This window comes from Lepisma saccharinum, chromosome 1 (assembly GCF_977018435.1).
Source record: "Lepisma saccharinum chromosome 1, izLepSacc3.1, whole genome shotgun sequence".
NCBI lineage: Eukaryota > Metazoa > Arthropoda > Insecta > Zygentoma > Lepismatidae > Lepisma > Lepisma saccharinum.
Genome location: NC_139229.1, coordinates 171,581,633 through 171,603,911, shown reverse-complemented (window position 1 = coordinate 171,603,911; position 22,279 = coordinate 171,581,633). Strand labels below are relative to the sequence as shown.

Sequence of the window (22,279 nt, the reverse complement as noted above, 5' to 3'; positions counted from 1 at the left end):
GTCTGTATCGTACGCTTGTGTTGGCGTTCTCCATACGTACACTCGGCAAGCAGTTGGAAACAATGTAAAGGATGACTCATCCGACCAGTTTACAGTCTTCCACTGCTCAATTGTCCAGTTTTTATGGGCGTGGCACCGCTGTCTCCGTCTAGCAGCATGGTCAACAGTCACGAGTGGTTTGGGAATTGCAGATCTGCCATGAATACCCTGCTTGTGGAGTTCTCTTCTGACTGTTTTGACGCTAACAGGGTTTGTCAGCTCAGCAGTGACTTTTGGAGCCGTGGTGATCTTCTGCTTGGTCACAATCCTAACCTAATGTTCTTCTGTCTGTCACGCAACACACACTTGCGTCCACGCTGGTGCTTCGCTGATGCGGTTTTTCCGGAAGTTTCGTAGGCAGTCATGATCTTCGAGACTGTGCCTCTTGATACACCAAACATTTTCGCTACTTTCGTCGCGGAAGCTCCCACCATACGCGCACCTACAATTTGCCCTCTTTGAAACTCTCAGACATGTTTCACGATAACCCGCACGGACCGGTCGCTGAACTGTAACTGGCCCATCTGTCAGGTTGGCAAATCGTGTTTGAAATGGCTACCTGTTTTAAACCAGGTGTTTCCATATTTTTGTCCATCCCCTGTAGCTAGGTAATAAAATGCTTTCTGTGTGAAGACAATTGTGTTTGAAACATGATAATTTTACACACGAATATTTCATCGAAGTTCTTATTACGCATTGTGCCCTTGTATTTGAATGCATAACATACAGGTACCTTCCATTAGCCTCCGATTAGCCTAAAGAATCATAATAGCGGAGTAAAATAAGAATGTAAATCTATACATGTATCCATTTGGCCCAGTTGTATAGCTTTCCTTCATTAAGCATATTTTCAAACTGAAAATTTGGTTAAATTATATAATTGTTATCGAATGCTTGGACAATTTTACACTAACAAATTGCTTTGGTAGACATCACCGTAATACTTTAAACGTTAAATAAATCTTGCAACAAATAATTTTGCAATCATAAGCAACAACATATCTTAACGTAATTCAGGGTAAATTATTTTTAAAAAAAAATTATTGACAAAAGAAAAAAAGTGACCAAATCTAAGATATTAGATGCCTATTCCGGACACATGAAATCTTTACATCATGAACTATTTCTGTTGTTTATTTATTTATGACTATAAAAGTTTTGTTACTTAACTTGTATTTTATCGTAGGGACCGAATTACATGGAATTGTCCTACACATTTCTCATTTTCAGCAACATCTTGAAGACATGTGAAAGTTACTCTTACCTCTTCATCATAATTGCCTCTGCATTTGAGCATACAACACTTATACACCATACATTTTGTATATTTAAGCATATTTACACGTCATGTAAAGCCGATTATAGTTCTTAAATTTGCATTAGAATTCCATATTCACTAAAAATTTCCAACATTGGTTCCCAAGAAGCAAATTAAACATGGCGGCTATCTCGCCTTCAGTTGATGACTCTTAGCCACGTGACCGGAGCAAGTTATTATGCTTTCAGATACAGAAAGCAATGGTGTAGCACGCTCGAGGGTGGGAGACTCGAACGAGTACGAGCAAGCGAAAGTGGTCCCACGCAGAACTTTACCTGGTACCCTTCTAGCCATTTGACAGTATTTTAAAATATGGGAGAACGTGCTCTAACTGCATAAGTCTCTGTACGAATTCATAACGATCGTGCTATGTCATACGTAGCTATGGAGATGTATTCAATGCGACCTTTGTGGTTTGCACAGTGCGCTATGACACCAGGGGTCTCGGGTTCGAATCCCGCCTTGGACATGGGTATTCTATGTGAACGTACAGTGGGATCCATGAGAATTACCGTGCAAATTGTCCATGACTATTTTCATTAATTTTTCTCTTACATCCTATGTGTTTTTAAGCGATGGATATTTATGTATGCTGGTGCAGAAGCTGTCAACAGTTTGTTTTGAGCTTTCTTTTAATTCTTGAAGCTCTTATTGGGTCAAATAAAGTAGACGAACATGGTGATGGACAATTTGCACGGTAATACTCATGGATCCCACTGTACTAGCTACTCTATGTGAGGTTTGGCCACTTATATTCCACTTTCTGCCTCCGCACCAAGAGAAAAATAAAAATTTCTTAAATGAACTTTTACCTCAAATATTACATGTGTAATGCATATTTAAATATATATTAACCGCGATTTGCCCTCTCAAAAGATTATCCCCCCCCTCTGTTTCAATGTTCATTTTTCCTTGGAGGTTTTATTTGTAGTCAGTGCCTCAAGAACAACAAAGGCTTATCCTAAAATGCCAAGGTGTCAGTCAGTCAGACATATTCTTCTCCCTGATTAACACTATGGAGTAAAGATGACTAAGTGATCTTCGTTGCTATGGGTTAATTGAGGAGAGACGTCTTGGAATAATTATACAAACTCTTTCCTAATTTGAAAAACCTTATATTTGGTTAAAAGAAGCGACAATCCTGCCAAAGGCTTAAAAATATGCAATTTAAACAAAATAAAATATTCAAAATGTTTGTGTGGTCATTTTCTTACATTTTTGTCCAAACATTAAGAAAACAATTTCTTTTAAATATGCCTTTTCAATAAGAACGTACAATCGCATGTAATTCATAGTCCACTCATCATTCACTAAAATTGAGTTTCACATTAAACATCTCTTACAATTGTTGGCAATTTGCCTGATCAGGAACTGAAGACAATTCGTTCTACCCTTGATGCGTTTCAGTGCGCTTATTATATCTTCTAGTTCTGTAGGTTCAAGATTCATTGACGGGAACTTGTAATTTGTTGCCCCTATTCGGAACGCAAAAGCACAAAAAGAACGAATTATTTATGGTTCGGTCCGAAGACTGCTAGTGGGAGCAAGAAGGAATGAAACGAAAATTTCCTTTTTCTATCTGCCGCAGTATATAATATGCGTGTCACAGTCGGGATACAAATTCCAGATGCATCGGAACTTGAACAAAACTTGCAGTGATAAGTTGCTGTGTGCCAAGAAAAAGCATAGAAAATTGGGAAGAAGGATTGGCCATGTAATGAATGGAAGGAACTGTGCAAAAAGGAGAAAATGGCACAAGGGATTATATATTACGAACTAACGGGAGAAAAAAGGTGGATTTTGAACTGGACAGTAATGCTTAATGGAAAGCAAATTTTATATGGATCAGAATAGAAGGAAATAAAAGGGAAGGGACAAAGAACACTAAAGACACGCACACACACACACACACACACACACACACACACACACACACACACGTACGTATGTGTTCATATTCAGGACGTCCCTGAAGGCATCGTGGTAACGTTCTTGCTTTGTAATCAAGGAATCACGGGTTCGATACCAAGAGGAGGCACATAGCGATTCGGATCATACTTTACACCGTAGGTCCAATCCCGATTAGCCTATCTGCGGCTATAACTCAAACCCAAAACGCATGCATGTACAGGAACAGCTAAGCAAGGTTTGTTTTGAGTCTCCTTTTTTGCTCAGGATATGCTAATCGGAGATCCGAATCACTGTGCAATGTCCATTGATTAGAAGGTTACAGCTACCACTACGCTATCGGGAAGACCCTACGAACAGTTAAATATTGTGCCATGAAGATGTATCGGGATATAGGTATGGACCCACCGACACACCGGCCATATTATTTCATATACTGTCGTGGCCAGAAAGCTGAAGGCACGGATTTTAACTTCGATCCAGTCACTTTAAAAGGAAGAAGAAGAATGTCAACTCGGTGAAATATGATTTATTGTATAAATGTTCCTATAGCCATATATACACATCTCACACCAAATCGATAATTGTTCCTTACAAGAAGATACCCTCGAATGCATAAAAATCTTGAATAAAGGAAGTTACCATTTGCAGTGAACATTGCATCGACGGGAATACCAATTACATATACACACTGGTGTACTGCATGGGACCACTTTCGCTCGCTCGTACTCGTTCCAGCCCCCCACCCTTGAGCGCTACAATGGAATATCACTTTAATGTGACAATAATCGTAGACACACATATGCAAAATATCCAGCATGGTAGTTTCAGCCGACAGTCGTCTACTTCATTTCATATATCACTGTGTATTTGTAAGATAGACTGAACTACATTTTAACATGTAGACGAGGACTATGTTCACTCACGTTTCAATTTCATTAAACCTTTCACCTCACGATCCACTACCACAGACAAATTCCGGTTATACGTGCACTGCTGTGCTTCGAGCGTGAACCTATTCTTTTGCCTCTTCAAGCGTTATTCGCTCGAGCGAAGAAGCTTTCAATCCCGTACGCTATTAAGCGTCGCCCGTGTGAACAATTTGGGGCTTTAGCGAAATGATCTCCCTTCAGCACTCGAATACACACGTTAGGTAGAGCCTATTCTAAAGGGAATACCGTATCCGTCTGCTGATTTCCATATGCTGAACAGTATAGCGGTCCAGTATAGTCTATCTGAAAATCATATTGACAAGCAAGACAGCTCTGATTTATTTATTTATTGAAATTTATTTATTGGAATTTATAGTACAGCAGAAGCCATTTTAAACCGGAAAGTAACAACAGTAAAACAGCACACTAGTGTTAAAATGAATACACAAAACAAGATAAAATAAAAATGAACTGGTTTTGAAATAATGTGCTACATGTTAACATAAATGTGGATCGAAGAGAATATGCTAAATATATCCAAACTCAACTTGGGATTGAGCGATCAAGAAAAAGGAAATATGATCGTGAAGGAGAAAAAGTTCATGAATGACTCACCGACAGTTTCCGCCGACACTCAACATTCCTGTACAGAAAATGGTACACACCCCTCACGTAACGGCCAGCAGATGTAAGTTATAATGGCGTCACAGCGACATGTCGACGTCCGTTGCTGTAAATAAACATGGTCATGTGTTTTCGCTACATGAAAAAGAGCAATATATGAAAAGGCAGATTTCTTTGTAAGTATGACGTCATTCGCATGAAACTTCCGTGTAGAACAATGATGAAACGTCTCCCTTAGCTAAGAAGGGGGCATTCGATTTCTAGGAGTTGATTCATACAAGTAACATCTGTTTAAGTAATGTTTCCCGGCTTTTTTTGTTTTAGCGACACTATGTTTTAGATTTCCTGGTAAACTATGCATGGTACCAATCTTTCCCATTGTATTGGTTAACTCTTAAATATCCGAGATAAACTAATTCTCTGCATAGGCAAATATTTTTTCTATCAAAACAAATTAACATGCTGTTATTTTGAATTTAGAACATAGTATATATTTCATTTCCGCCCTCAAAATTACTGTGTTGTATATTTTAATCTTTGAATTCTGTGATGTTAGGCGAGAGGATAACAGAGTTAATAACTTTCATGCTTATTAACCTATTCTATTAATTTAGCTCATTAACACTTTAGTATGTGATATTTCATCACTTTAAGCAAGCGACATTGCCAAATTTATGTTAAAATGTCATCCCTTTAGAAACAAAGTGCATATATTTTTAGTTCCTTAACGATTGCATTGTTTGTGCCGAGTATAAACCTACTTTGAGGTAAACAAACAGTTGTCAATGGCACTCAATCCTGCCTCTCGTCTATCAATTCTTGCATGCAGAGAGTGGTCTGGGAGACTGAACAAAATGTTTCTGGAACAATTCCTGTATATTTATACTGAATAAACTTTCCAAATGAACTGGAAGTCTGCGGTAAAGGTTTCTCCATTGTGGAATTGTAAATATGCATTACTTTGTTTCTTCTCAGCGTTGAAAAAATATGCATGACATTTCAGTATTTTGAGCTAGGAGCTTTTGCCAGAAGGGAAGAAGTTAGTATTTAAAAATAAAAGATTTCTAAGTTTACTCTCCAGGACGTGTTGCTTGTAGCTGGTTAAAACTATGGTATCTTGTAGGAATCCACCTAACTCTCTCTGGTATTCCTAAACATGAAGGTTTATCGCTACATTAACACCGCTTCCCATCCTGGGCAATATCAATCCACCCTTGATCATCTTTACAAATTTCCTTCAGGTCCGACTTAATATGGTCAATCCATCCTCGTCTTTGCGTTCCTATAGCTCTATTACCATCAGGTTTTCCATCGAGGATCTAACGTAATAAACATTCAAATAGCCGGAAAAATTGTCTCATAAATGACCACTAATGAAAAATGAAACACTTTCAATATTTTCCTTCAAAGTCACAGTGATTAATGTAATTGATATAGAGGTTTCGAACTAAGGTTATATGTCCCAGGATTCTTCCTAAGGACCTCAAAATAGTCCTTTGTCCTCGAGTGTTGACTCCATTGACCAATCAACGGCAAGGCAGTAAGTAATAAGAGAAGTTACAAGTACGAAGTGTTCTAAAAATGGGTGTATATTTTGGTGAATGATGCAAGTTCCAACTTTCGATTCCACTATGCAATTAGGAGGAGAAGATACTTTATATGAAATGGAATCGGGCTTCGTAGCTGAATTCCTCTCAAAGCTACAGTCGCAGGTTCTGGGTTTAACCTTGGTGCCAGGTCGGAGCCGCTGGAGAGATGATCTCGTGGGTTGGGTTGTAGATGTTGAATCCTGGCTTTGGCCCCACGGTTCCTAGTGGCTTTGCCTTGGAATCAGCCCCATGGGTGCTGGCCCTTGTATAGAGCTTGAACTAGGTCCTTACATGCTTCACCTCTATGGAGGTTATCAACTTGTTAGCTAAAAACTCGGTTTCATGTGCTGTTGGTAATGATCCGATCTGCTTGTAACGCAGTAAACGAAGGAATAGGATATTTAAATAGCATTTATATACTATTACAATCAGCCTGACAGTAGCTTATGGCTGTTTACTTAGTAGAGTTTATTAAACTGAAAGGAATTTATTTTCGAATACAGAATATTCAAATTTCTTCAGCCCCGAAAATCTAACCTTATGCTACACAGAAACTCACCTTGCGAAACGATTAGATACCTAACTTTTCTCCTTGTCTTCAACGTTCCCGGTTTATAACTGGATTTACGTAGTTATTAGTTTTATGATTTTTCACTACTGGTTGCAATCCTGTTATATAATAGTTTGTTTACATAACAGGCATAACTCGTGAACATTTCTGTACAGATTTTTCTCTTTTGTGTGCACCACAAATGACGCCAGATTAGATTACTGTGGTTCAGTCGGTAAGACACTTGGTTGTCAGATGAAGACATTGGTTCGATTTCCGGGGTGATCGATCTCAGGTGGGAATTTTGCAGGCAGTGTGTCTACATGAAGCGGCTCTGGGGTTCATCCAGCCTCAAAGGCAATCAGGGCAAAAGTGGGCGAAATATTGAATGTTTGGAGCCATATCTCCCACCTTCTTACTCCCCCCCCTCTCTGTCTCTGCGAGATGCAATTTCCAGCAGCCCTCCTTTAAAAGCATCTGTAGATTTTCCAGCGGCACCCTGTTTATCCAGCCTTGCACTTCTGCTTTGGAACTACAACGGTTTAGCGCGCTCGCACAGGATTTCTTGGAAGTTTCTTGAGCATTGTTTACTCGCGAGAGGGCTTAACCAGGTTACCTGGTTTATTTTTGTCATCTCCGCTAAAGTAGCTTCCACCCCTCAGAACGAACTTTGCACTCTCGCTGGGAGCGAGTGGATAAAACGTTAATGAATCCCCCTCCACTTCGCACGCCCACCGGGAACACTGGTCGCGGCTTTTCAGGACAGAGCTCTGCTCCTAGCTTCTGGAGATCAAGGAACAGAACTGTCTTATGAGCGCTACTTGATGATAAGCTGTGAATTCAATTAACCTTACAAAGGAGTCTCTCTCCTCGTTTCTCCGGCTAGAGAACTAATTAATATTTCCTCGATTTCTTATTTCGTGTCAGCATTCCAAACATAAATTCACATTCAAAAAGCATTTAGTTAAATACTCTCTTACATTCAAGAGAATATAAGTGTGTTATTTTCCTTCGCAGTTCTGCCCCTTTTGGCTAATTGCGACGACGAGGATGAATGGCGATTAGATGAAATTGATAAAATGACATTCCCATAAACACCCATGTGCAGACGAGGAGGACTCGAACCCGGAATCGTCGTCATTCGTCAAAATATGACAAGTAAAAGCAATTAACCTATGACGATAACAAATCTATCCATAGAACAGAGTTAATTTGATGCATCAACACACGATCCGTGCAGACAGACAAGTAATTAACAATAAATGGCGAAAAATTCAAACGAAAAAATAAAAATAGAATCTCTAAATTGAGTTACAGCACATATGTAATTACATTTTACACATCGCAATTAGCCGATTTCCTTGGCGGAGTGGTAACCACAGACAGCTACCACTTTCCATTGCAGCTGTAAGCTAGTTCGGTGCTATGCTGTCGGTTCACCGCGGGCTTCTTGCTTTAATTTGAAACCGGGGCGTGGTTTCTGAACGATGGCGTCTCTAATAATGGATAAGATGAACGCTGAAAATGTTCGAAATGGGACGCATTTAAGCAATAGCTGCCCACGGATTTCGCAAAAAGAAGAGCGGGGAAATACTTCTTTTTGAGCAGTTAGAGTTATATGCAGGGCTGTACTTTCGATTAATGTAGCTGTTATGTTCAAATGTAATGATTTAAAAAAAACTGTTTCGCTAAACCTCATGTATGCCAAGTATTGATATGTTACCATCATCTCTATTCTACCATCAATTACATGTTTTCTAGAAGTTAAATTATTTCATCCATATATCTAGTGGAAACATAATCCAAACTTAATGGAAACATGGTTCCTACATAAAGTTTCACGAAACTTATACCCTGTGAAAATTCCGGGATTACAGCACTGGTTAAGAGTCACTCGAGGGAATATGCCCATCGGGGTTAAATGCCCAACCCCTCGTATCTCGCGCAACGTTAATGTTATGGCAACTCTGCGACTCTTGTTTGAAAGCGCCCTCCGTGGTGATACGAGGCAGCAGGTTTGGAGCTTGCGAGAAGAATCTGAAGCTATTCAGGGTTAATTTCATGAGGTAAGAAGACAATTTTTGAGGTAATAATTTTCTGGACGTTGCTGTATTAACAGTGTGCAATAACATTCCCAAGAGAGAAAGAAACTGAATTATATTTGGTGTAAAGATCAAGAGTTAGGGAAACATATCTGCAGAGTGAAACTGCCGCATAGTGCTCAGAGTTGCCAACCCAGTGATTCAATTTTCTGCTTTTAGCTGTGGGGTGATATGCCCACAGAAATTAAGTACAATGTGTCCATGGGCATTATTATGAGAAGAAAGGACCACAATGTGACTGGATCCAGTGTACTTGTTGTAGTATGTGGATGCATTAAATATGGATCAAATTCACGTCCATGTGTCCAAAGTGCAATGCAATTTCTCACAAATGTAAACAGTAAAAGAGGCTATGGTAAATTCAAAATAAATGTTGTTAGAAACGCTATGCTTGTCTGTACAAATGATGTTCTGTTTACGAAACAAACTTTAATAATCTTCCAGTTAATGCTGTGTATTATTTTTCTTTGAATATGTCATGTCAAGTATTACAACAATTGTTTCTTATATTGGGCCTTTACCCCTAATTGGTGGGCATTTTACCCTGAACACGGGGAGATTTGAAAAATTGACGTTCATCTGTTTATTTTCTACGTTTTTTTTTGCTATAAGATTTACAGTAATAAAACTTTATAGGTAATAATAACAAAACATGTAGCTTTCATTTGACATCCTTTTCATTGCGACATTCCTTCTTTTAGCGAAGCTATAAACCACCAAAAAGAAAGTTGGGCGTATTCCCCCGAGTGACTATATGCCACCATATTTTTGTACATACATTAAGAAAGCCAGCCTAAATAAGGGGGGTTATATGCTCTACCAACTAACTCCCCTGTTTCATGCACAGACCACAAGCTTTTGGCTGTAATTTTCGGTACCCTTGCACAGAAAACATACATAGTTTAATGATGACAATTACGCAATAGAGAAAGCTATTCCAATGCTAACAAAACAACATTTGGCACAGATTTCCAAGATTATATTTCAATTTATATTTATATTGCGACAGATTAAGATAAAGGAAATATTTCACAAGGAAAATACCGAACGTTGATAGCTGAACAAGCACGATAAACCTACTCAAATGAATGCACTTTTAGACAAGTGGAACGCTTACAAGAAAAGCATATCCTTTGTAAGAGAGATGCCGTTCACTCTGGTTAACTTTGTATTCCTTTGTAGCAAAAGTTGTTTTGACATGCCTTGATAACCTATTGTTGCAATGTAATTTATCTAATAGCATCGAATGTCACCCGTCACCGGATTTACTATATTCCTCCACTCCTACTGCGTGGCAATACACACAGGTCCAAAATCAATAACATTCCCACCGGCACTCACTAGAGGAACATTATTACTTTTCCTGCATCTTGTCTATATCGATAGAGCCCTCATAGCAGGCTTTGTGTGTAGGTATAGAGGAACAGACAATTCCTGTAAATGAAAAGGAATATTAAACACACTTTTCCCCATATCAGGTAGAGCTGCATTATATTTGTGACATTATGTAGTACGTACGTATATTGGAAGCGAGTATATTGTCGAGCATTGCAAAGAAAGCTCCTCCCGCACAACACTATTTGCTGCTCAAGCGCATGCGTAGAAATACTGCTGCGCATCCTTACACGCACGCGATGTAGACTTGCTGATTGACCTGAGAATTAAACTCACACGTTTTGAACTTAAGGTTCTACCAAAGTAGCCGCCTTACAGCCATACTTCAGCTCAATTCACAGAGCCACATAGGTACAACGTCCAATCGTAGTTAATTCTCAAATTTCAAGCACAAATTTCTGTACAAGTATTGATTTGTGCTTCGTCAAATGGTCACTTGATTAATTGAATTTTTTTCCTCTCTCCTCACCACGGACACAAAATTAGATTTTTTGAAATTGACTTTAAGTTGACAATGTTTTTTGTAATTAAAACCAGGCGAGGCAATTTAAACGTTCATATTGATCCTTTGGACACTTCTCACTTACTTCCGGCTTTACTCCATTTAACTCAGTATCACTGAAGACAATTATATTGATATTGCATAACGAGTACTAACCTATGTTATAAGAATTGTCCAAAGTTGTTCACGCGCTATCTCGGCCCAGACCCAAAACGAACGCACTGTGCTATGTGAAAGAAGATGTTAAGACTTGTGTGCTTTCCGAATTGGTCAGTCACAACACCCTCTTTCCTCGAGATTTAGATTGATTGTTTTTGGTTTATGTTATTTCGCTTTTCTGCCACTTTGGCTGATCGCGAATATGGGGATGGGTGATGAAGGGACACTCACGAAGAACATTCGAACCGGAACCCCTGGCGTCGTAGCGCAATGTGCTAGCCACTACGCCACGGAGGCCGGCTCAGGATCTAGACTTCAAAGGAAGTTGTATCGACAGATTGCTTCACGCAGATGGCCGAGGATGCTGACAGCGTAACCCCTTTGCAATGGTAATCCGTCGCTTGTAACGTACAGCGGGAAGTTGTGAGCAACTCCAAAGCCCGTCATCTGCGAAATCTCCTCCCTTCCTCCTCATCCCCCAACGGCTTCGGGAGAAGATTCGAATCTTTACACTTCCCGCCCTCGTGTTTGCGAGGAAAGCGGATTTTACATGATCGAATCCTTCGTGTCAACGCATCTGTCATGCATCTTTCATCAATCGCAGACGATCTTTTCGTCCGGGAAGCATCGCTGGAGGACGCCACGTTCAAACATGCCGGCCGCATTAGCCTTTCCTGTAACCTGCAGCTGGTTGGCCGAGCTGCGAATCCCAGATGTTGACTCGCTGTAAATTTGGTCACCCGTGAAGCTTCCCGTGTACGTGGCGTTACTCTTGTCTGTTCCCTTCGCGAGCGACTGTTCAAAGGGCTGCGAGAGCGCGGATGTGAGGGGAAGCTGGAACGCGAATACAATGATCGGTCTTTTCGCGGTGGCTGTGTTTACCAGAGCGCAAGGGAGATTCGAGCCCGATCTTTGAACGCAAGAGTCATCTCCTGGTGCAAGTTTGCGCACAGTGTAGTTCCGAGATTGACTCTGGGATGAACCCTTTCAAATTGTGGAAGGTTGGGTTGAGGGAGGGAGGAGGCATGAGAACTTTACCTCCACATGCCGATATGTACGTGGCTTGGAAATTTAATAGTGGCAACACTGCTGTATATACGCCATGAAACGGAGCCTGTGCTTCTCACTTATACCACATGCTAGTTTGATACCTAAGCTACCTCCCAGTAAATGGACTCTTCCTTCCAACACCACGCGCATGTGCAGTGACAAGAGGAATAAAGTATCGTTGGAATTGGAGGTCTAAAGTTGTGTAGTCAGAACCCCCAGTAATGTGAAGTTCTGGCCGTACCTCCAGGACAGACCGTCAATGTGCAGTATTACTCTACATTTTTGGAACCTGCGTTGCGAAAAAAGGGAGGACACTATCTGCTGAATCCTCCCACGAATTTGCAGGACGATGCTCGGGCGCATGTAGCGCAACCTGTGGTTGATTTGTTAACTCGATGGTGCTGACAGGTGCTCTACCAGCCCCTGTGACTTTGATTTGATCTCTAAGATGAAGCTTCCGAACAGTTCCAGATATTATTCAGGCAATAGACGGCCCCATTCAACAGAACAGGCACTGCTACAGAAATACTACGACTTCCACATCGCTGTCAACGGTTGTACAAAATGCTGGTGCATACCTCGAAGGCCTGTAAAACTTTCACATATGTATCTCTTTTGTATCATTTGAGTGTAAATAGATGCCACTACTAATTTTCCAACCCACGTATTTAGAGGTATTATATTATTCCTAATAGAAGACTTATGTTTATTATTGCAATCACAACACTCCTATTTTGCCCTACACAGGACTTAGCCAGGATTTTCTTTTCGGGAGGGACCTGTCACTTTTTGGCTAATCGCTAAATAACCAAAGTATGCAAATTATTGAAGTAAATAAAGCAAGAGGTGGGCAGGGAACAGGTTCAACTTAACCAAGATAAGAATGACCTCGGTAAACTCGCTAATTGAAGTACATTTGCTTCCCCCCCCCTTGCTTCCCCTTCTCTCGTGCCATTTGACAGTGTTGCACAATTTGGTAGCAATGCAGAAATATGTGAGAAATGCAAGCAGCTGATTGCATCGTGTTCTCTCCGCTCGCTTGCGGTTGAAAATTCGACCACAGCGCCACTGGGGTATTTCTATCTTGGTCAAGCTGTATGGAGCGTTTTCTGGATTCTTGTTGTGAAACCTGATGTTACGAGAACTATAAGAAGGCCAAGGCAGAATGACAGTATTAAAATGAACGTGACGGAAATAGGTAAGAATGGTCAGGGGAAGATTTACGTTTCTGTGGGAATAAACCTTCTGGTTTGGGAATGGCAAATAATTAGTACATTGTAGTACATGAGAGCGCACGGGTTCTTCACTTTACCAGAGGCGCCTAGTGACTCTGAATTAGATAAAGGGCTAGTAGGAAGAAAATAGGGTGATAGAGAATCTACCATGCAATTTACCACCACGCAAAATTTCGGCACATAACTTTTCAATCTTGTAGAAACAACTTTCTGCTGGGAACTACTGTTTTGCACCATACTAAAAGCGGTCGAAGGAGGGCAAAAGACGCCGTCTGGGTTTTTCCAAGTGCGTACCCAAATAGTATAAGTTGGTAGAATTCTTTCCCTTTCTGCCGCCAAGGAATGGGGGCAACCTTATCGTCCCCGATCTGAATTTTATTGCGGCTGATAAGGGATACGTCACTTGGGAATCTTTACACAAAAGTTTCCTTGGCCCATTATATCTCCCGCTTGCCAGTTGCCGTATGGTTTACGACCGATACAAGAGTCAGGCAAAACAAACTGCTCGTTTATTGCATCTTTGGGATTCGACCGATCACGAGCGCCAAGAATGGCAGACGCGCACTGCATGCGGAATGCCACAGGATTCTTAGTTTATTTGTGTCACTGCTTTACAGCGTGCAAGGCATTAATAGTTGCAAACGATAGCATCTTCACGCCGAAATTGCCGAATGAGAGAGAGGCGATAGAAGAGGAAAAGGAAATTGTCGAATGAGAGAGAGGGTAAGGAGGGAGAAGAGAGGAGAAACGAAAGAGAAATGACAGAAACTGAGAGAGATGATGTTACGTACCCGCACAAGTAAACCATATGTCCTAATGATTGAAATAAGGAATCATAGATGGCACCACGCGGAAGAAATATTAGGATCGCAGATAATAGTAACAATCCGCACGCGAATTGAATGAAAGTGTGTTGGGAACTGAAATTAAATGTGCTTACATAAATTTATGAACTGAGATAAAGAATGGAGATGGATAAAGGCGAGATAAAGAAATGATCGACACGTGCAGCATATGTGATTGTATGTAAAGATTAATGAAGTTAAATAGCGATTACAATTTTATATTTTCTACCATCTTAGTGGGAAGGAGTTTTCCCACTAGACCTTTTTGGTTGTTTTCCCCGGTTTGGCGCCAACTCAGTGGCGGCCCCCAAGCACTTCCGTTGCGGCGCATATATTGCTGACCCGGATCGAGATCGAGCGCTGGACAGGCGGTACCCTTCGATTAACCCCTTTCTTTTTGCTTGTACTAGGCTATTGCGCAACAAAGGATTGATTCGAATTATTGTTGCATCTTTGACAAAGCCCAAAAAGAAGGGAAAAATATAGCAGGGGAGATACGGGAATCAATCCAATGTTTAATAAATGAAGGAATTTGGATATAGGTGCCTTGGTAAATAACAGATATATTTTATAGAAGAATAAGTATATTGATTAGTAGAAGAAGAAGTCTACTAACGAATTTAGTAGAAGAAGAAGAAGTATTAACCAATAGATGAATCAGCCGATTAATTGATAGAAGAAGAGGAAGTCTTTCACATATCCATAAAGAAGAAAAGTGAGCTTATTAGCAGACAGAAGAAGCTTGTTAGCCAAATAGAAGAAGTGTATTAAATAATAGAAGAAGTTTATAGAAGAATAAGTAAATTGATTAGTAGAAGAAGAAGACTATCGATTAGTAGAAGAAAAAGTCTATTAACCAACAGATGAATCAGCCGATTAATTAATAGAAGAAGAGGAAGTCTTTCACATATTCATAAAGAAGAGGTAGCCTATTATCAGAGGAAGAAAAAGCTTGTTAGCCAAATAGAAGAAGTAGTCCATCACGTATCCAGAAAGAAGAAGCAGCCTCCCAGTAGATGATATATGTTTAATAGAGATATATGTGACCAAGAAACAAAGAGACAGCTTTAAATATAATCCTGTATATAAATTAAATGTAATATGAAAATTAAGAATATACGGTGCATTGTACCTTCCGTAGTAGGTTAAACAAGTTGTTTCCTTTCTCTTTCTAAAATAAGATATCAATCAGTTTTAGTTGCTTTGAGAATCTCATGTTTTACCCTGTCCTAAGCCGGACTGGTGTCACCCTCTCCGGGACGTGGCAATGAGAGAAATGGGAAAGAAAAGTATGTTAGAGAGAAAGAAAGGAGAAAGAAAGCGGGAGAAATAGAGGGCAAGAAAGAGTAATTAAGTGATGTGCAAGATTGATTTCATTGATTTGCTTTATTTTACTTCGCTTTTTTGTGCCCCTTTTGGCCAATGTGCGAAGATGGGGATGAGAGATGATATGATGAAATTGATGAATGGACACTCACAAAAATCCATTCCCAGGCCGGGATTCGAACCCGGGACCCCTGGCAAGATAGATGCTCAAGAAAACATAGCGTGGCTTGGGATAGAGAAGAGAGAGGAGAGACAGAAAGTGTGTGACAGAGAAGGAAAGGAAAAATAAAGCAAGGGGAAAGAGAGAAGAGCAAGAGTGAGTGAGAGAGAGAGAGAGAGAGAGAGAGAGAGGTGAGGGAGAAATTGAACGAGAGTGAGAAGTGGTGGAAGAGAGAGAGGAGATCGGAAATATGTGACAGAGATTGGAGAAGGAGGGTGAAGGAAAGAGAGTGGAGAGATGTGGCAGAGTAAGAAGAACCGAGAAAGGGTTTATTAGGGAGAGTAATGGAAGTGAGGGATGGGAGAGAAGAAAGATGTAAGTCAGAAAGTGTGATAGAAAAGGAAGGGAGATAGAAAGTGAAGGGAAAGAGAGAGAGAGAAGAGAGAGAGTGTGAAATGTGATAGACTTAGAAGGAGGGAGAAAGAATGAAATGTGGAGAGTAGAGAGATAGATTACGAGAGATATGTAAGACTGGGAAGGGAAAAGAGTGGGAAAATCACAGACATGCACAAACGCTCGCAGAGAGAGAGAGGGGGGAGAGACATGTCTCATTACCCGTGCGTCGGATGTTGACTCACTATAACTCCATGAATGAGAGGGAAAATAGATACTAAAACAGGGAAATTACTGCTCAAAAGAGGGAACTTGCAGACAACTCCCATGATTTTTCATACACAAAACTATTAAATAAGTTTGAGCATGAAATAGTTGTTACTTTCGAGAACACACAGGAATGTTTGTGCTTGACAGAATAAAGACATTTTTAGTACGGAAAAATGCACTTATGGATATTTATTTTATAATGGACGCTGAAACCTTAAATCACTGATAAAACAATTTTATAACGCTAAAGCTTGCTTTTGCTTATGCACGATAAGAACCGACAGTATCCTCTAACCCGATGTGGCTGCTAAACATGTGACTTAATGAACATCAGAGCCGACATAGAAAGGTTTACAGGTTTTAAGTTGGGAAACGTGATGGCAAGAGACATGTAGGGGAATGATCTTGTCCACGATAGGGACAGATGAAAGACATGTGTTGCTGCGGAAATAAACCTTCGGGTTTAGTACTGCTAGAGAGTTGTTAGTTAGTTCATACATATATAAATAAAGGAGAATATTTATTATTAAAGACTGGTAGTACATATATCATGATCCCGATAAACCTAACTGTAAATTAGTGTATTTTTATGTTGTGGTCCTGATGTAACCCACACCCTACTGTGTTAGTAATAATATTCACGCGAAGTAGATGGCACTTCGGCATCATGCTGATCATTGTCAGATTAAGAAAATAATTATTACTATTATCGTGATCACATCTACGCTATATTTAGAAATACAGTGCGATCGAAAAGTCCCCGCACTCACTTTTTAAGAATTTGTGTAGAAAGTAATACACATGGGAACGAAAGGAATACATATATAAATGCTTTAGTCCTTGTACTACACAGAAAAATAAATGTAAACCAAAAGTGAGGTATACTGTAATGGCAACGGTCGGTAAAACACAAACAAGATGACATATAACTTTAAGCGCATGAGGAAAAAGTTTCCAAAACACAAACATAACGCAACACACACAGAACATAATCACATAAACACACAATAGAGGTTATGCTGCACTCTCTATGGACATTGCAAAGTAGTGTTTGGTTTCCAGTTCATAGGAAGTGTTGAAAATGGCCGCCATGTTCCTGTAAACACATGTCTACACGCTTACACATGTTCCGCGACACCTTCCTCAATGTTTCCGCTGGAATTGCAGCAATAGTGTCAGAAATTGCTTGTCGGAGTTCATCCAATGTGCGAGGGTTGTGTGTATATACTCTTTCTTTCAGGAACCCCCAAAGAAAGAAATCGGGGGACCGGGGGATCGGGGGAACGAGGGGGCCACAAATTTTTGGAGATGATGCGGTTCCCGAAAAACTCGCGCAACATAGCCATTGTGTCGTTTGCAGTATGGCACGTTGCCCCATCTTGTTGGAACCAACATTCACGCTCATCCTCTTCCAACGTAGCCACGATTTGTTGCACCAAATCCCTGTACACATCGCCATCCACTGTGTCCTCAAAGAACAGGGGTCCAACAATCCTTCGTCGCGAAATGGCACACCAGACACCGACCTTTGCAGAATGTAGCGGTACTTCGTGCAGGGCATGTGGGTTTACAGTTGCCCACATTCGGGTGTTTTGTGAGTTGATGTATCCACTGAGATGAAACCATGTTTCGTCGGTAAAAAAAGTTTTATCGAGAATGGCCACATTGTTGCGTGCGAAAGCACGGAAACCGGCAGTACTTGATACGCTTATCTTTATCTAACGCTTTCATCTCCTGGACGACTTTCACACGATATGGGTGAAACTTGGCTACTTTCAGTGCCTTCTGTGTGGATCCATATGACACTCCAACTTCTTGTGACAAACGTCGTATAGATTTTCTTGGAGATTGCACCATTCGGTGACTCACGTTCTCTAGGAATTCGTGTGTGACGACCTTGGGTCTTCCACTTCGTTGTCGATCATGCACTGAGCCTGTTACACGAAATCGGCGAACAAGATCATACACTGCACTTTTTCCTGGCACCGGATCATCAGGGAATAGACGTCTCCATTTCTCCACAAAACCTCTGTATGTCTTACACTCAAAATATGCTTCTAACAAAGCGATTCGCTGCGCTCGCTTAAAAGGCATTGTCGACCGACTGCACAATAATGACTCACACCACTGACTGTAATAGCAGTGCAGCTCTCCCGGGACGTTATCGCATTCTTCAAGGTCATACCAGTCACTACTAACAACGTTGCCAACTCATGTTGCCTACTGACCTCGTAGCATATTTTCAAAGTATGAGTTCGGGGACTTTTCGATCGCACTCCTGTATTATGAGAAAATTGCCAATCTGGAAAGTTAGTGTGTTCTACAATACAGGAGAAAAACAGAATGAAATCATTGGTATGTTCCTCTTGTTCTTTTTATAAAATTTAGAAAATTATAAGTTCATTATTAGACAATGCTAAATGAAGTATTACGAATCTATCTTTACCGATTTGCTTATGTATGTAATACGGACATTTAGATTGTGTACAAACCTGTTGAGTTGAATAAATAAATACACCACCAGACTATCGTGGAAAATGAGAGAAAATTATCGAGGTTATAAAGTAAATTTGGAGTAAAAGGATCCAACTAGAATCTCATAAATTAATATTCAGCTTGTATGTGCACTACTTTTATCTTCTATATCTTGAAACAAACAGCGTTTCCATGTAGGGAAGTTAGATATTGTGCAAATAACCTTTTTACTGCGTGTTACGGTGAAGATTACCCTGTCGAGTTAAGAGAAATATACCTAGAATTATTCCATTACTGTATTACTTGTTAATCTTTTTCACTCAGCATTATTTGCATTCACTTTAATTACATGCATTCTCCACATTTCTCCATCTCTGAAGTTTGCTATTAGTTTAAGTTTAAGTCTAGAGGTCTGAAACAAATGTTTACTAGTATATATTCTTTGAAACTTTTCTTTCTGAGAAGAAAGAATTTATGGTTATTAACCTTATTTGGTTGTGCATTAATTTCATTGTCGTAGATTATTCAACAACCTTCTTTCCCCAAATAGAGCCTGCGGTCTTCATCAAACGGACGGAATTATCCAACCACATATCTTTTCTATAGACAAAATAATGACGCATCCATAATTAAAGATCGGAAGTGAATAATGACAACTTCTTAATTTCTCCTTTAGGAACGCACTGACGCATACTACAAGGATATCCACAGTAAGGGATGCTTCGTCTCCATGGATCATCATTCGCAATTCCTTTTCTAGAACTGACAACACTGCGCCATTTTTTAAATTTATCATGTCTTCATCAATGCCGTATGCAGATGACACCAGCACCACACTCGTAGATATTTAACTAATTCCAAACGGCTTATTTCAGCCTATGTATGATATTATCAACACCATAAAATCAATTGATTTATTGTACCAGTACTTTGGAATGTATAATCCGCTTGCATTAGCCATCAACGCAAGTACGCATGCTCTAACTGGACAAATCCACTGGCAAAACAGTAATGTCAGTTGTAAGAGGAACTCAAAGCACCATGTTCCGTGGAAATTTTATTTGCTCAACTTTGTTAAGAGCCATCACAAACGCATAAAAGTGAATGGTAGTCAACTACGTAATTCACACAAACAAAATACTGAAGTGGTCTGAAAACTACCGCTTGTTTTCACATATTAGAGTTTATGACACCTTCTCCTTTCGTATTTTTATTTGACAATTGGAGCTAGGTTCGTCTTAAGCTGTCAAACAATACAATGTATTGCTAAAAGAGTTCAAAGATGCTGTATTTTCAGATACGAACTCCATCAGCTCACAACTTATCAGTCAAACTGCAAACTTATGCAAACTGCTGTATTATAAAATCTGATTTAAAGCCATGCATTGATATGCATATCTTTGAAATGCTCTGGAGAAGAACGTCACGTGCTACATACATTGTTGCTAATTACATGTTTTCCAAACGGAATTGTGACACTAGTACTCTATTCTCAGTTACATTTTTAGCACTAATTTATTTTCACATTTCAGATATTCTTTTCTTAGATGAGCAAAAACTTTACCCTTCATACAAGAAATTACAGTAAAACACTGTTGTGACCTTCCAAAGAAAAAAAATGCTGTTTGATTGGGGAATGCTTTGATGATTCAAAATGATGCCAATGAAGTAGGATTAATTTTGCATGATGGGAAATATATTTTTTCTGTAATTTTCGATGGCCATGAATTAATTATATTGGCTGAAATTGAACAAGACAATCACAAAGGAAAACTCATGTCAAAGCATACACATGAACCCGAGAAACTGTGCTTTCGAAATCCAGTACTTTATTCTACTAGATGGGATATATATTGTCCCCTGTGTATTTCTCCCTCAACTTCATAGAATCAACTGAAGTACTTTTCTTTCTTCGTTAGAATTTGGAGTATATTAGAATATGGAGCTTGACTGAAGAGTAAACTAAAAATTGATTATAAATTTGAATAGCCTCTGGTATGATTGATAATTCTTTAGTCTGTTGTTGTGATATATTCGTCAAGATTAATGTATGAATGAAGTTTTGATAATTTGCTTCATCTCTGATTGAATTATTAACAGTATTGATAATTGGCAACAAATATTAGATTTAAATCTAATTGATATTAGAATGAAGATAGACAGTTGTGGATTTGCACATTCAAAGAAAAAGAAGGCCAAGGGAAACGTTATGACGGAGTTTTACTGTATTTTCGAATAAAGTCTTTAGTGGGTGTTACTCTGTGAGTTTGTTGGTGCTTTCCAGTTGGTCGTGGAGAGAAGGTGACCGGGTACGGCGCCTGATGGCGATACGGAGGTCGAGAGGCGCCACCCATGCCTGCGGGGGATGATAGGCCTCGTCTTCGCCTTGCTCTCTCTGGCGGCGAGGGTCGTCGGCGAGGAGAAGGTGGCTAGACTCGCCGTCCTGGCTCCCACCAACAGGACCCACCATCAGACTCTGGAGTACATTCTGCCGGCCGTCCAGATAGCCACGAAGGCTGTTACTGACCACGCCGCTGGCCTGCTGCCTGGTTGGAACATAGAGGTCAGCTACAGAGACACGGAATGTTCCTCCACCTTAGGGCCTCTTGCTGCTTTTGAACTTTACCAGAACAAAAGTGCAGGTAAATATTGTTTCCATCATACACGTGATCCTCAACAACTGATTTTACTATTATGCTTTCGTTCAGTTTATACCCGGTGGTCCAAAAGTCCCGGAGCGGTCACATATCGTGAGAAATACACATCGAATCGGAAAACGAAAAAATACGTGTTTAATAAGTGAACGAAAGCTATTCAATGATATCACACTTGGTTCCCCACCCCCACAACTGTGAAATTTTATATGGAAACCCCCATTTTCTATTGTAGAATCGGAAAAATGACTTCATTCCGAGTCCAACGAGTTATCAACCATCCTCCTAGCTCAATTAGGAACGGAGGTATGACGATTTTAAATTTTCACAAAAAAACAAAAACACTGAAAATTTCATAAAACCCAAAAACATTTCAAAGAGACGCTCTGCCTCTAATTGAGCTAGAGTGAAAGCAATTGCAGATTCTGAATCTGCACGTCAAGACCTTTCAATAGGGTATATGGAAGGGGGTCTACTAAATCTGCAATCGCTTTCACTCTAGCTCAATTAGGGGCAGAGCGTCCCTTTGAATTTTTGGGGGTTTTTAGGAAATTTTCAGTTTTTTTTTGTTTTTTTTTTGGGCAAAATTTAAAATCGCTTTATCCCCGTTCCTAATTGAGCTGGGAGGATGGTTGATAGCTCGTGGGACTCTGAATGAAGTCCTCTTTCCGATTCTACAATACAAAATGGGGGTTTTCATTTAAAATTTCACAGTTGCCCCACGCCCCACCACCAGGGGGCGGGGGTGGGGAA

General features: G+C 40.0%; 1 protein-coding gene across 2 annotated transcripts in view; it reads left to right on the top strand.

The window, feature by feature from the left end:
• The window catches only part of LOC146003964 (atrial natriuretic peptide receptor 1), a 1,164,278-nt gene that overhangs the window by 369,095 nt on the left and 772,904 nt on the right, over positions 1 to 22,279 (top strand). The window contains exon 2 of one of the 2 annotated variants that reach the window (XM_083142491.1): positions 21,157 to 21,514. The exons of the other annotated variant lie outside the window; for it this stretch is intronic. Coding sequence (XP_082998617.1) covers positions 21,238 to 21,514 — 277 coding nt within the window. The 5' untranslated portion in view covers positions 21,157 to 21,237. The remainder of the gene's footprint in view (positions 1 to 21,156; positions 21,515 to 22,279) is intronic. 2 annotated transcript variants of the gene reach the window in all.